This window comes from Telmatherina bonti (genome assembly GCF_933228915.1).
Source record: "Telmatherina bonti genome assembly, chromosome: 19".
Lineage (NCBI taxonomy): Eukaryota > Metazoa > Chordata > Actinopteri > Atheriniformes > Telmatherinidae > Telmatherina > Telmatherina bonti.
Genome location: NC_136617.1, coordinates 14,513,330 through 14,525,186, shown reverse-complemented (window position 1 = coordinate 14,525,186; position 11,857 = coordinate 14,513,330). Strand labels below are relative to the sequence as shown.

The window sequence follows — 11,857 nt, the reverse complement described above, 5'->3', positions numbered from 1 at the left end:
TAATCAGTAAAGGCATTAGAGCAGGGAACCTAAATTCTGGTCCTCGCGGGGCACCATCTTGCGAATGCATCGTACTCTAACACACCTGACTTAAGTTGAAATAGATCCAACAGCTTGTTGTCAAGTTCTGCACAATAACCCATTCATCTTCAGAGGAGCAGGATGATTTTGGCCAAAAAAAATTAGGCAATCACCACATGGATTTGTTGCTCAGTCTGATGGATTATTATTAATAATTCACATCTTAAAGGACTAACTATCTTAATGATGGTGTGCATCACTTATTCAGTAGCTGATGAACAGGGTATCACTTTTATTTCACTTTGATTCCATCTTTTCCTGGTTAAGTGTGCATGTGTGCGCATGTAGTAAATGAACTCAGGCTCTGGTATTTCAGAGGCGCTTCCAGGGTTTACTGAGCAGACTGGACTCTGAAAATAAATACTTTCACTTTGATTTGATTGACAGCTAATTACCACAGATGTTATAGAGAAAGGAGAACATGGGAGCGTGTGCACGTCACAAGTGATCACTCCCACCATCCTAACCACATACTATTTCAGGAGAGGACGTAAGGAATTATTCTGCTCTGCTGATAATGGGTTCTTTGATCTATTATGTTGAACACTGAGGCAGGTTTTGCAACAGCCTCTTAACATCTCATCTTTTCTTGCTCATGCCAAGTTTAAAGTTGTAGTTTGTACTGACGACACAGAGAGGAGTATTTTATGTCAGTGAGTAGATGATGGAAATCAGAACAAGTGTCATATTTTTCTTTAATTTTTACATGTTTTATAATTTGACCACGAACAGAATTACCTTATGCCAAGTAAAATGTTCAATTTTACAAATTTAAGTCTCAATGGGATTTTCCCCTCTGAGTAAACTGCTTATTGACATGACAGCTAAATATCAGGTGTAATGTTCTGCTCTTACCTGCTATTTAGCCAGTTCAAGTGTAAAAAGGCCCTTGTTACATAAGCATCTGAACTGCACATTTGTCAAAAACAAAAGAGCAAAATATAGTGGCTTTGCACCTGAACCTAACCTATTTCAGGACACACTTCACTTTTACTTCCTGCCACTGAGATCTTACTGTTATGGTTTTGTTGGTCGATTTTTTTTTTATCTGTTAGCAAAATTATTATTATAACATGACATGATGTGATATATATTATATTATAAGAACAGAATTAAACAAAACAAACCAACAGATATTAAATAAATAAATAAAAATTTTTAACTTGACAAGAATTGAGACTTAAATTTCTCTATTAGAATGAATGGATGGATGGATGGATGGATGGATGGATGGATGGATGGACATTGTATAACCACTGACAAATTTGGAGTCAATCACATTTATCAATGTAACTCCTAAATACAAATCTAACTGAGCATTTGATACAGATACCACATTACATCCCGTGTCCATTTATGTAAGATAAGTGCTGTTTTGATGGTACAGCAAGTGAATAATAATATAAACAGCACATTTATGTCCTTTCTTTCAGTTCATTTCCTACAAGAATAAGCTATTTCATGATTAGGATGCTTTATTTTTTATCCTTAAATTATTAAGGAGACTGAAGGAATCTTTGTTTACAACTAAAAACCTGTGGAGTGTGATTCTACTGATAATACAGAGTGAGAAAAGACCAAAAATGTGACTATACTTTATCAAGAACTGACCAGGCTGAATTCCAATTCCACTTACCTAATCTTCTAAAACTTGTTTAATGTAACATTAAGCAGAAAGTTCTGCAGCTTTTCTGGTGTCTCTATCCAGTGTTGCCACATGCACACCATGCCATGACTCCAGCGCCACTCACTGGCAGCAGGATAAAAGAAACAGCTGCAGATAGCAACGTTTGTTGCCGCAAGAAAGAAAGATTTTTTTTTTTAAAGCAATATTAAATCATCATTCTAAAAACCAAAATAAACATAATGACATATTAGAATTAATTTTGTAACATGTCAATTTTTCATCAGTTTGCTGTGCAGAGTGTGTGTTGGTTTTTTTAACCAACTCTTACCCGAGTCAGCTCAGACTCAGAGACAGAGCGCTGCGGCGGAGAGCGGCGGTGGTACATGGGGGGGCTGACGCCTGGGTAGCTCGGGCTGTCGTCATCCAGCAGCACGGCTCCAACGTCCACAGAGTCTTCTTCCTCATCCAGCTGAGACGTCATGTCCTCAGGACACATCTGATGGTCGATGCCATTCTGGCTCAGGTTGCAGTGAACAGCTGAGCGGGAAAGAAGATGCAAAGCTGGGTGAACAAATGAGCATTCCTCTCAAAAGATGATAAGCATGTTCTCTGAACTCTCAGGTGTTTTACAAAAAGCTAAAATAGGCAACCTGGTTCATATGTTAAACTTTGACGGTAAGGCGGGGGGGTAACTTGAGCATAAAAGTAACAGCATATTTTTGCCTTTATATAGATATCTCACATGACAACTGGAATATTGCTGAATCTACCTTTAATTGAGAACCTCACATATTGAACGGCAAGTTGAATGAAAGACAATAAAATCCACTAGATGGCAGCAGATAGTGTGTCTCAGCTCAGTTCAGCACATAGAAGCACACAGAGTGATGGAAACACTGACTGATGTGATTATATACAGTTTAGTGTACGTTGTTTTTAAAAGGCAACAAAAGCAGAATTATCCAGAATTTATAGATGAATTATTATGATCTCACATGCAGTTCAGTCAGTGGCATTCATCCTGCAACATCTCCAGGCTTACTGCAGACATCCTAAAAATGATCTAGTTGGAAAAACAGGCCGAAAGGACACACCGCTGAGGCGTCCTGCTACAGATCCTTACATAATCCGGATGTCATCATTATTCAATTAAATGAAGAGGAAGTCTCCAACAGAAAGGTGCACCAGTGTGCCAACAGGACAGGATGAGGATTATAACTGCATTCCTCCGCTTAACTTTGTGTTTACTTCTCTGCACTCAGTTCATGCAAACTTTAAATTCCAACATTATCACAAAGTCTGATGTACAAGAGCCTTGCATGCATCACCTATCAGTACAATGTCCTTTTCTGTGTTCAAAACATAATTTATTTAAAACACAGATTAAGTATGCAGACACAGCTGAGGTTTACAGTGCTGTGTTGAGACATTTCTCATGTTTTACTTCAGAGCAGCCAAAGGTTCTTATAACCCTTTAAAGCTGCCTCTGCAGACTTTTGTGAAGGTCTTTTTTTCCAGTCATTGGCTGATTTTTTTGCTCATTAACACTCCCCAATGAATCTTATCAGCATGAAAAAGCCATCTAACTCAAGGGATGAACCAGTCTACACAGAACTGACAACTAGGCAAACAGATGAAATAAAAACAATAAAAACATTTGTAACCATTTCTAGAGTTGCATCTACAAGAAACTGACAAAGTTTGAGAGGCATAAAATAGGCTTTTTTTTTCATTAACAAGTTGATTCATCGGGCTGTCGTCATGCAGCAGCACGGCTCCAGCCTAAAAGAAATTCTATTAGGAGGGAAACTTGACATATCTCAGCATACTTTGCAGTCGTTTTCTTAAAACATCTAAGAAAGTCAGATAAGTCTATAAGAAAATGATGCATTTATGAAGTAAAAAAAACAACCTGGCGCAGGACATGTGAGATCTGGATCAGTTCACTAAAGCCTGATTAGAAATCGTGTCCACAGAAAGATGGCTCTCATAAGTCATTCTGAATTTAACAAAAGGGAAGAAAAGGACATGCTGGACATCTTTGCTCTTGCCTTGTGCACACGCAGAAATGAGAGATGACATAACAACCCTGCAAGGGGCTGAACATCAACATGAAACATAAAAATATACTGTCTCTTTGAGACTATGTCATTTACTGGTATCTGTGTTTGTGCAGTTAAAATCACAACCAAACAGTTTGCTTCAAAATAACTAATAAACTTGAAGGAATAAATGTCAAGATAAAGACAATAACATAGAAAAGATACCCCTTAGCTCTCAGTTATGAAGTACTTTCCAACAAGAACAAGACAGCAGCAGGTTTTTATCTTCAGTTAATCACTGCTGTTGTATTTCCTGAATCCTTCAGACTGTAAGGTCCTTCAGACTCCACTGAGCCATGAAATCAATCTTTTAAATAGCTATAAATCTGTTTATACTCTTGCAAACAAAGTGACACTCAAGCTGAAATCTCAGCCAGACAATGTGAAAATAGAGATGTTAAAGGGAAAGCCACCAGTGTGTGATATCTGAGTGTGAGTGTTCGTGTTTCAGGGGAGGCTGTACAGTAAATGCTGAGAGATGAAGAGCAAAAAAACTGCATGTCAGCAGCAGGTTGTGTTACTTTGCATAAATTTGTGTCATATCTGTCTTTTTTTCTTCACAAAGTTTTTATTTTTAGCCTTGTTCCTCATAGGACGTGTCAGACTGGAGCATAACTTTAGTCCCATCAGGCGGCGAGGAGGGCACAGGAGCGACAGAAGCAGTGAGTTGTAAGGCGACAACGAAATAGACCATTTGTCATCATGCAACCTGCCCGGTTTTTCTTAGGGAAACAACAACAAAAAAAAAATAATAATACCAACAACTCATTGATGTGGAAGAGGAGCCAAAAATCCTTTTCTTCACACCTGAAGGCTACTTCCGCTTTGACTCCTGCTGCGGCTGTGGATTAAAGGTCAAAGCAATGTTTTTCAAAAGCTGCACATCCTGCTTCACTTAACAGGCCAAAAGAGTGACTGAACATTAAAAAAGAATTTAAAAAAATCCTTCCCTCACGAGGATCAAGACATGCAGGCATTTTAATGCAAGTCCCTGAGCCTATCAAGGAATTTCTGTCACCGCTTGGGCCAAACAATAAAGATTGATCTATATATCTACAATTGTGCTCATATGTATTCATACCCTTTCATTAAAGAAAATGCTGAATTTACAACAGTTACTCAAATAACTGGAGACTTAAAAAAGGAACAATAACTAAAAATTTAAAAAAAATAATAGTTTAGTAATATAATATATTGTTTTTTCATTTAATTGAGTTGAAGAAAGGAAAAAAAAACAAAAAAACAAATTGGTCCTGGACAAATTAGAGCACTTTTCTGTTGAACAGTGGGACAAAATACCTGTCAACAGGTGCAGAAGTCTGACTGAGAGGAACAGAAAACACCTGATTGGAGCAGAAACATTGAAGGATTGTTCAACAAAATGTTAGTTTATGACTGATGTAATATGTAGTAAATTATCTTATTTGTTTGCTTTTTAAAAAAATTATTTCTATTTGAACCAGAATTAAAAAATATGTAATGATTTTCATAAGAGTTTTATTTATTACTACTTTAGTCAATTTCAGCTTATTTTACAGGCAGCTGGTTTTTTTTCCTTCTTTAATAAAAATGGTATGAGTAAATATGAGCATAACTGTACATATCTGTTATCATGTGATTGCTTGCCCCGAATTCATATCCTGATTGCCCAGTAAGACTAAATGACATTAGCTGACAGAGAAAGGACAGCTAATCTTTGCCCAAGTGCTAATGTCAGTCTGATTACTGGGAAAGCAGCAAGTCCAGGCAAACAGCCAAAAAAAAACTTTTGTCAGACCACTGCCACAGAGCAATAACAACAAGTTCAACACAATTCAGATTCAAGTGAAACATCTGTGCCGTCATTATACAGCATGCAGCAGGACTCTGAGTGGTTCTGTTTCCTCTTCTGATGTGCACATCTGGGAGGCTGAGCATGAGCACAGCAGAGAACAAATGAGCGCACATGTGTGAGAATAACTCCTCCCTGAGTCATGTCCTTCTCTAAATGTTGTAAGGAACAAAGTTTAGCACAAATTTCCCAAAGAGTATTCAGTGTATGTTGTTAGATTTTGTCCATTTTTTTTTCTATTTGCAGGGAAGACTTTACATTAGCTTTCTGTGTTTTAGTGCTGTGGTTTCAGATGTTTAGAGAACCGCACGACTACTTCCACTAATCTAGTGTTTCAGTAAGGTTCTAATTTTATTGGTGGTGAGTCTTTATATAGAACAACCCCAACTCAAACACCATATTTGTACAGTTGGAACAGCAGCATTGCATAAAAAGATTAACAAAATGTTTACACCTGACAGTAAAAATTTGTCAAGTAATGAAATTTAAAAAGAAAAAAATGTGAGTCAATAAATAGACAAAAGAAGAGGTCAGTTTAGGATGAGCAACAGAAAACAACAAAGCAGAGAGAAAGTCTATTTCCTGATTAAGTCAGAGTGGTTTCTTTCTCAAACACACATAAACCTTTGCATAATCTTTTTAAAATGTTATTATTTTGCATAATCTTGCAAAAAAAACTGCCTCATTTTTTGTGCAGCTAAGTGTGGTCAGCTTTGGTTTTCACCGTTAACACGATCAGAGAGGATCACAGTGGAAATGTAGACAACCATGCATGAGACAATAAGGTTAAAAAATAAAGTGCTCCTCCTCTCTTTTATATCTGAGTTGGATCTGGGGGAAAAAACACACACACAAGCAAGAGAAACAGCCAATGACAACTCTGCTGGCTCATCAATCAAAAAATCTGAGTCAGGAACTTTATTAAGTGGAAAAGTTTGTTGATTCACACCAAAAAAGAAGGACCATAGTCACAATCTTTGGGTTTTCTGTTATTTATAAGATTATGCCATCCATCTATTTTCTATTATGCAGAAACACAGAAGGTGCAGAAGAAGTCTTTCCAAGCGGCGATCACTGCAACAGGGCAGAGTACACCCTGGACGGCGGCCAGACCATCACAGGGCCAACACAGACAGACAAACAGCCATTCACAACCTAACTAGCACGTTTTTACACTGCAGGAGGAAGCAATAGTAACAAGGAAGAACCCCCGCATGCACAAGAGGAACATGCAACCTCCTTGCTGTGGGGTGACAGTGCTAACCACCATGCCACTGAGAAAGCACCTCCAATAATCCATACACTACAAGCAAGAATGAAGAATCGGTCTGAAATTTTCCTGCCTGTACTCTGTAGTAAATTATATTATAGAGCTGGCCCAGCAGAGGCTCCAACCTGGCCCATGGGATGAATCTGGGAAATATGAAAAATGACATATAAGACATTAACTACTATGTCATGTTGCATTTATTATCTATAAATATTAAAACATTTCCCAGACAAAGCAGTAACTTACAAATCTTGTGACTGAGTCACAATTAGGTGGAACGAAGATGTAAGCATTTTCAAGTATGTACATTGACAATAACTTTTTAGACTTTAACAAGTTGTTGTAATGATAATAGCAAACAATACATTTTCCATTTCTTACATCTTTAATTGTTATTTTTTACAAAGTTGTTGATCCATTGTGATTTGTAAGCCGCAATGCATGAGTAAAGGATGAATGAGTCGCAAGATTGCAGAAACTGCACTTACAGTTGTTTTGTCGGATAGTTCATCAAAAGAGAAAAATCTTTATGAAATCTTTGTATTTCTGTGCACAAAAAAAAGTGATCTTAAAGTTATCATGCTTTCATATAACTGGTCCATCCCACTTCAGATCATATTGCGCAATATGTGCCCTCTTGACTATAATGAGTGTAAAAACTGGTTTCTGATGGCGAATACTACGATTCTTGCCTGTCTTTGCTTGTGTTTCAATTGGTGGATTGCTAAAGCCATTTTTTGATGTTTTTACTGTTTTTAGATTATCTTACTATTATCATTTATTATTATCATTTATTAGATTTTATTATTATTTATTATCATCATCTTCATTAAGTTCTTTTCTGACTGGATTCCTGCAAGATTCTAACATCTTGCAGGAAGATGTTATAATCTTTAGCCAGCTAATGTAATCTGATCTGATGTGACCTCCCTCTGTGAGGATGTGTCAGTAATCCTTAAGAGAATCTGCAGCTACCAAATATTCAGTAAAAATGTCTCTTGTAGAGATGTGAAAGACTTATATCAAAGCAGCTACTTAGCAAAGATGACCCAGACTAACAAGTCTTACTTATGCCTGAGTACACTATAACCGTCTCTAACTGGTTCACATTAGATACGTATAAAATGATTTTAATCTGGAAAAGAAAACAGAGTTCCAGGAACAGCTTTTAATAACCGCACAAATAATATCCATGAGGCATTTTAAAGCAACACAACTTGAGATGCAGAGCACGAAGAATTGCTCCCTCTCACTGCCTCTTTATTCTTCTCTCTTCTCCTTGCTCAACCCTCCACCTCTCCCTCCCCTGACACAGTTCATGACTGCTGTGCAACCTCTCTGGAAGAGAAATTAATTTTACATCCTCCGCTAAGAGCATCTGAACAATGGTACAAGCAGACTAAAGGGATGGATGGAAGACAACATGATGAGAGGGGTTGAGCAGAGGGAGATAGAGCAAGAGCAGTTGGAAAGCTTCACAGTGATTCAGGAGAGGAAGGCTGAGCAAACACAGGATAGGAGATAGAGATTTTTTTTTTAAACAGCAACAGCTACTATAAATAGCACCATTACATTCGTCTCTCCGTCCTCCCTGACATGCGCCCTGAAACAATCGTGAGGGAGCGACAGATGAGAGCGGATGTCTGCCTCCATTCTTCCGCTGCCTTCTTTTCCCATCAATGAGGCTCAGAGAAACATGAAGACATGAATGAAGCATTTTACAAGATTTAAAGAGGACAGGATTACTCTAAGGTTTCTCTTCATAAATGCAGGTTTACAAAACAATTCAAACTGAAAAGTTGCACCTGTAAAACTAATGAATGTGTATCTTATTCTTATGCACGGCTCGTGCACCTGGTTAGTGCCTCTGATGGGAAAGGCGTTTACAGGATAAAAGTGATTAAAACCAGAAAAACAGGCAAGCATAACGTGGATTTACCCACTGCACTACAGAGCTCTTTATCATCATTAGTTCATGAAGTACAACTGTCCAACGGACAGTATTTATTTGCAAATTCACATCACTTCAAACAAAGCATCTCAACAGATAAAATCTGTCAAATCAGCCTGTGATTGCCAGTCTTACATTGTTGCATGTGAACAATTCAAACACATTTTTTTGTCAGACTTTCAGACACATCCCAAACTCAGAGCAAATATTGAAAATCCTGGATATGTAGAAAGAAAAGCTTTAAATCTCAGTAAACTACTGTGGAATGGGAGCTGCATAGACTCAGTTCTCATTTCTGTTTCTTGTAATAATTCTTGTTTCTTTCTGACCCGCTGTTTACTGATTCCCACTCACTCATCAGTCTGTGTAAATTCAGATACACACTCTTTTAATCAACGCAACAAAAGTCATCAAGGAGCATCCGCAGCTATTTTCCACCTGCAGTTTACAAGAAAAAGCAGTGATTTCCACTGTGTACTTTTTGGCTTCACCTTCTTGCCTCCTCTGCTCTCCAGACACTCACTAGCAGCATCTCAATCACGTCTCCAGCTGTGACAGCACTTCTTCAGCATAAAACCTCCTGCTGTGAACAGAAAGCAAGAGGAAAAAAGAAAAAAAAAAAAGAGGAAAGAATGGACAAAATTGTCCAATCTCTTGCTTCAGCATCGTTTTCACGTGTGAAACTGGCACAAGTGGATCCTCTGAAGCACCAGAGATTTTAAAGCCCTGCACAGGGAAGTAACACTGAGCTGCTAATGAAAGCAAGCGCTGCTTTGCTTTGCTTTCCATCCAGCTTCGCCAAGCCGAATTTGAATTGAGTGCTCATGAACCATCTTCCTCTTTTGCATCTTCATCACAATTCGGCTATTTTTATGTTTGTCAGCCTGCCAGCGCATACGCAGCACACATTCAGAAAATGCTCGAAATTTATTGCAAAACTGAAAAACAACATGATTCACTTTGAACCGGCTCATGTTCAGCAACATGAGCTGGTTCAAAGTAAAACCAGCAGTCGGTCCATAATCAAAAGTGAAGTTTGCTTGTGTGTGGGCGCCTGGGCTCATGATGATCTCTCTCTCATTGGCTGCCTCCCAGATGGGAGCCGAATGAATTGTTTAGGAATAGAATAAACTGTTTTGACCCAGAAACAGTGAAGAAAGATGCCAGACTGAGCCTGATGACTGTGGGGGCTGTACAAACTTACAAGACCCTTCTTTTTGTCTGCTTTTAGCGACAGGTGAAGCCAAAAAACAATTCCCTGATGAGGAAACACAAAACAGGAAGGATGTGGGTGCCATCACTCCAAACCAGCTGCCAAGAGAAGCTACTGGGAGTCTGAAGACGTGGTCTGGCACCGATCTTCCCAGAATGACATTTCAGTCATCTGTGCAGCTGTTACTCTTTTTATCTGTTAAAAAGGGGCTTGGAGGTGATTTGGAAATCTCTCCGTCACATAGACGGACAAAAATGTCGACACTGAATGCAACCAAGTATTTTGGAGGATGAATGTGCACATATTTTTTTCCACAAAGTTGATCAGTTTCCTCCCTCATAATCCAGCTCTATTCATGCACAAATCGGAACGTATGCACAGCGACGTGAGCCGACTTTGACACAGCCCCCACATGCGCAACATAGACATGCAGCGTTAGGTCTCACCTAGTCTGCCAGCGAGCGAACCAAGCTCAGCTACGGCGGGTGTCAGCCGAGTTCATGCACTGCTGTCAGCGTCAGAAAGAAATGTGAGAAGATTGTGTAAATGTGTGCAGAAAGTGTGTCTGCTTAGCTGTCTACCCCCGAGGGCTTTGGGAAGAGTATCTTCATCAGAGGGGGACAAAGGACATCGAGCCTTGTTATATGATTACTCAAGTACTAATTAGAATATATCTGAAGAATAGGAAGAGACAGCGGAGGGAAGCGCATCGCCTTTAGTCAGAGATGTTTTGGACAGGAGCCTCTAGAAATTGCTTGCTGCACAGTGAGATATGAAATGCTGAAGACAGCACTGATGTGCAGCATTGTAATCCCAAATCTAATTTAATATGGCGAGGCCATTCTGACTTTTCCTTTTTGCCATCAAACTTAGCAAGTGAAGATTGCTTCAAACAACATATTTCAGGAATGTTAAGTTTTTTATGGTGTATTAGTAGATGTCACACAGAGAGATAGCACATGGTTATGTAAGCCATCCAGGTATTCCTCTTAAAGATGTGCATTTTTAAGAGGTTTCCCCGTAGAGAACAAAAAAAGTAAGACATTTGTCTTCACCTTACTCATCTATGAGTCATCCACAATCCTGCCGTTTAAAGCTTTTCAGACATTAAAATTTATAATCCGGTTCTGCCGTCTCGGGCTCAGGAGATCTCTGGCGATGCTGATGGAACTGGGCGTTCAGTGGGTCAACCATTATGTAGTCACAAGTGATTAAAAGGTGAGAGTGGGTTTGTAACACTGCTGTACAGTTATTTACCTAAACAGAGGTTCAAAGACACTAGAATTAAGTAAGCTTGGTGCTGCAAGGATTCAAAATGAAGCCAGCTGTATAGACTTAGTTTGGTATTATGCATCTTAGTCATCACCAGTATGACATGAAATAAGGATTTGTGTTTTTATGTTTCTTAATGGGCTGTCTTAGGAGCATTAATTAAGGGCTCATAAATATTTTTTGCATGTGCAAGTCCAAGCAGGTTCATTTCATGGCCGTTTCTAATTTGAGCCAAAAAAAATGGAAGTTTCTGAGACATTTGGCATCATTTTATATTAAAGACTTTGTGTTCAACAGGATTTTTTTGCAATTTCATTCTTGTTAATGGACACTAGACAGCAGATTATTACACTATAATAATTCTGACAAATCCCATTGTAATAAATAGAAAATATCCCTTTAAAAAATTCTGCATTTTGTTAAAAAGGGTTCAAAAAGACCTCATACTCAGACACTGCCATTTTTATCATAATATTTTCAAGAATTGAGTGCTAAAGTTTTAAAGTCATA

At 38.4% G+C, this 11,857-nt stretch overlaps 1 protein-coding gene across 1 annotated transcript in view; it reads right to left on the bottom strand.

Annotated features, from left to right (window-relative positions):
- Positions 1-11,857, bottom strand: part of samd12 (sterile alpha motif domain containing 12) — a gene marked incomplete at its 5' end in the record, with an annotated part of 115,436 nt that overhangs the window by 87,717 nt on the left and 15,862 nt on the right. The window contains one exon of the mRNA XM_079259127.1: positions 2,037-2,245. Within this exon, the coding sequence (XP_079115253.1) occupies positions 2,037-2,245 (209 nt within the window). The remainder of the gene's footprint in view (positions 1-2,036; positions 2,246-11,857) is intronic.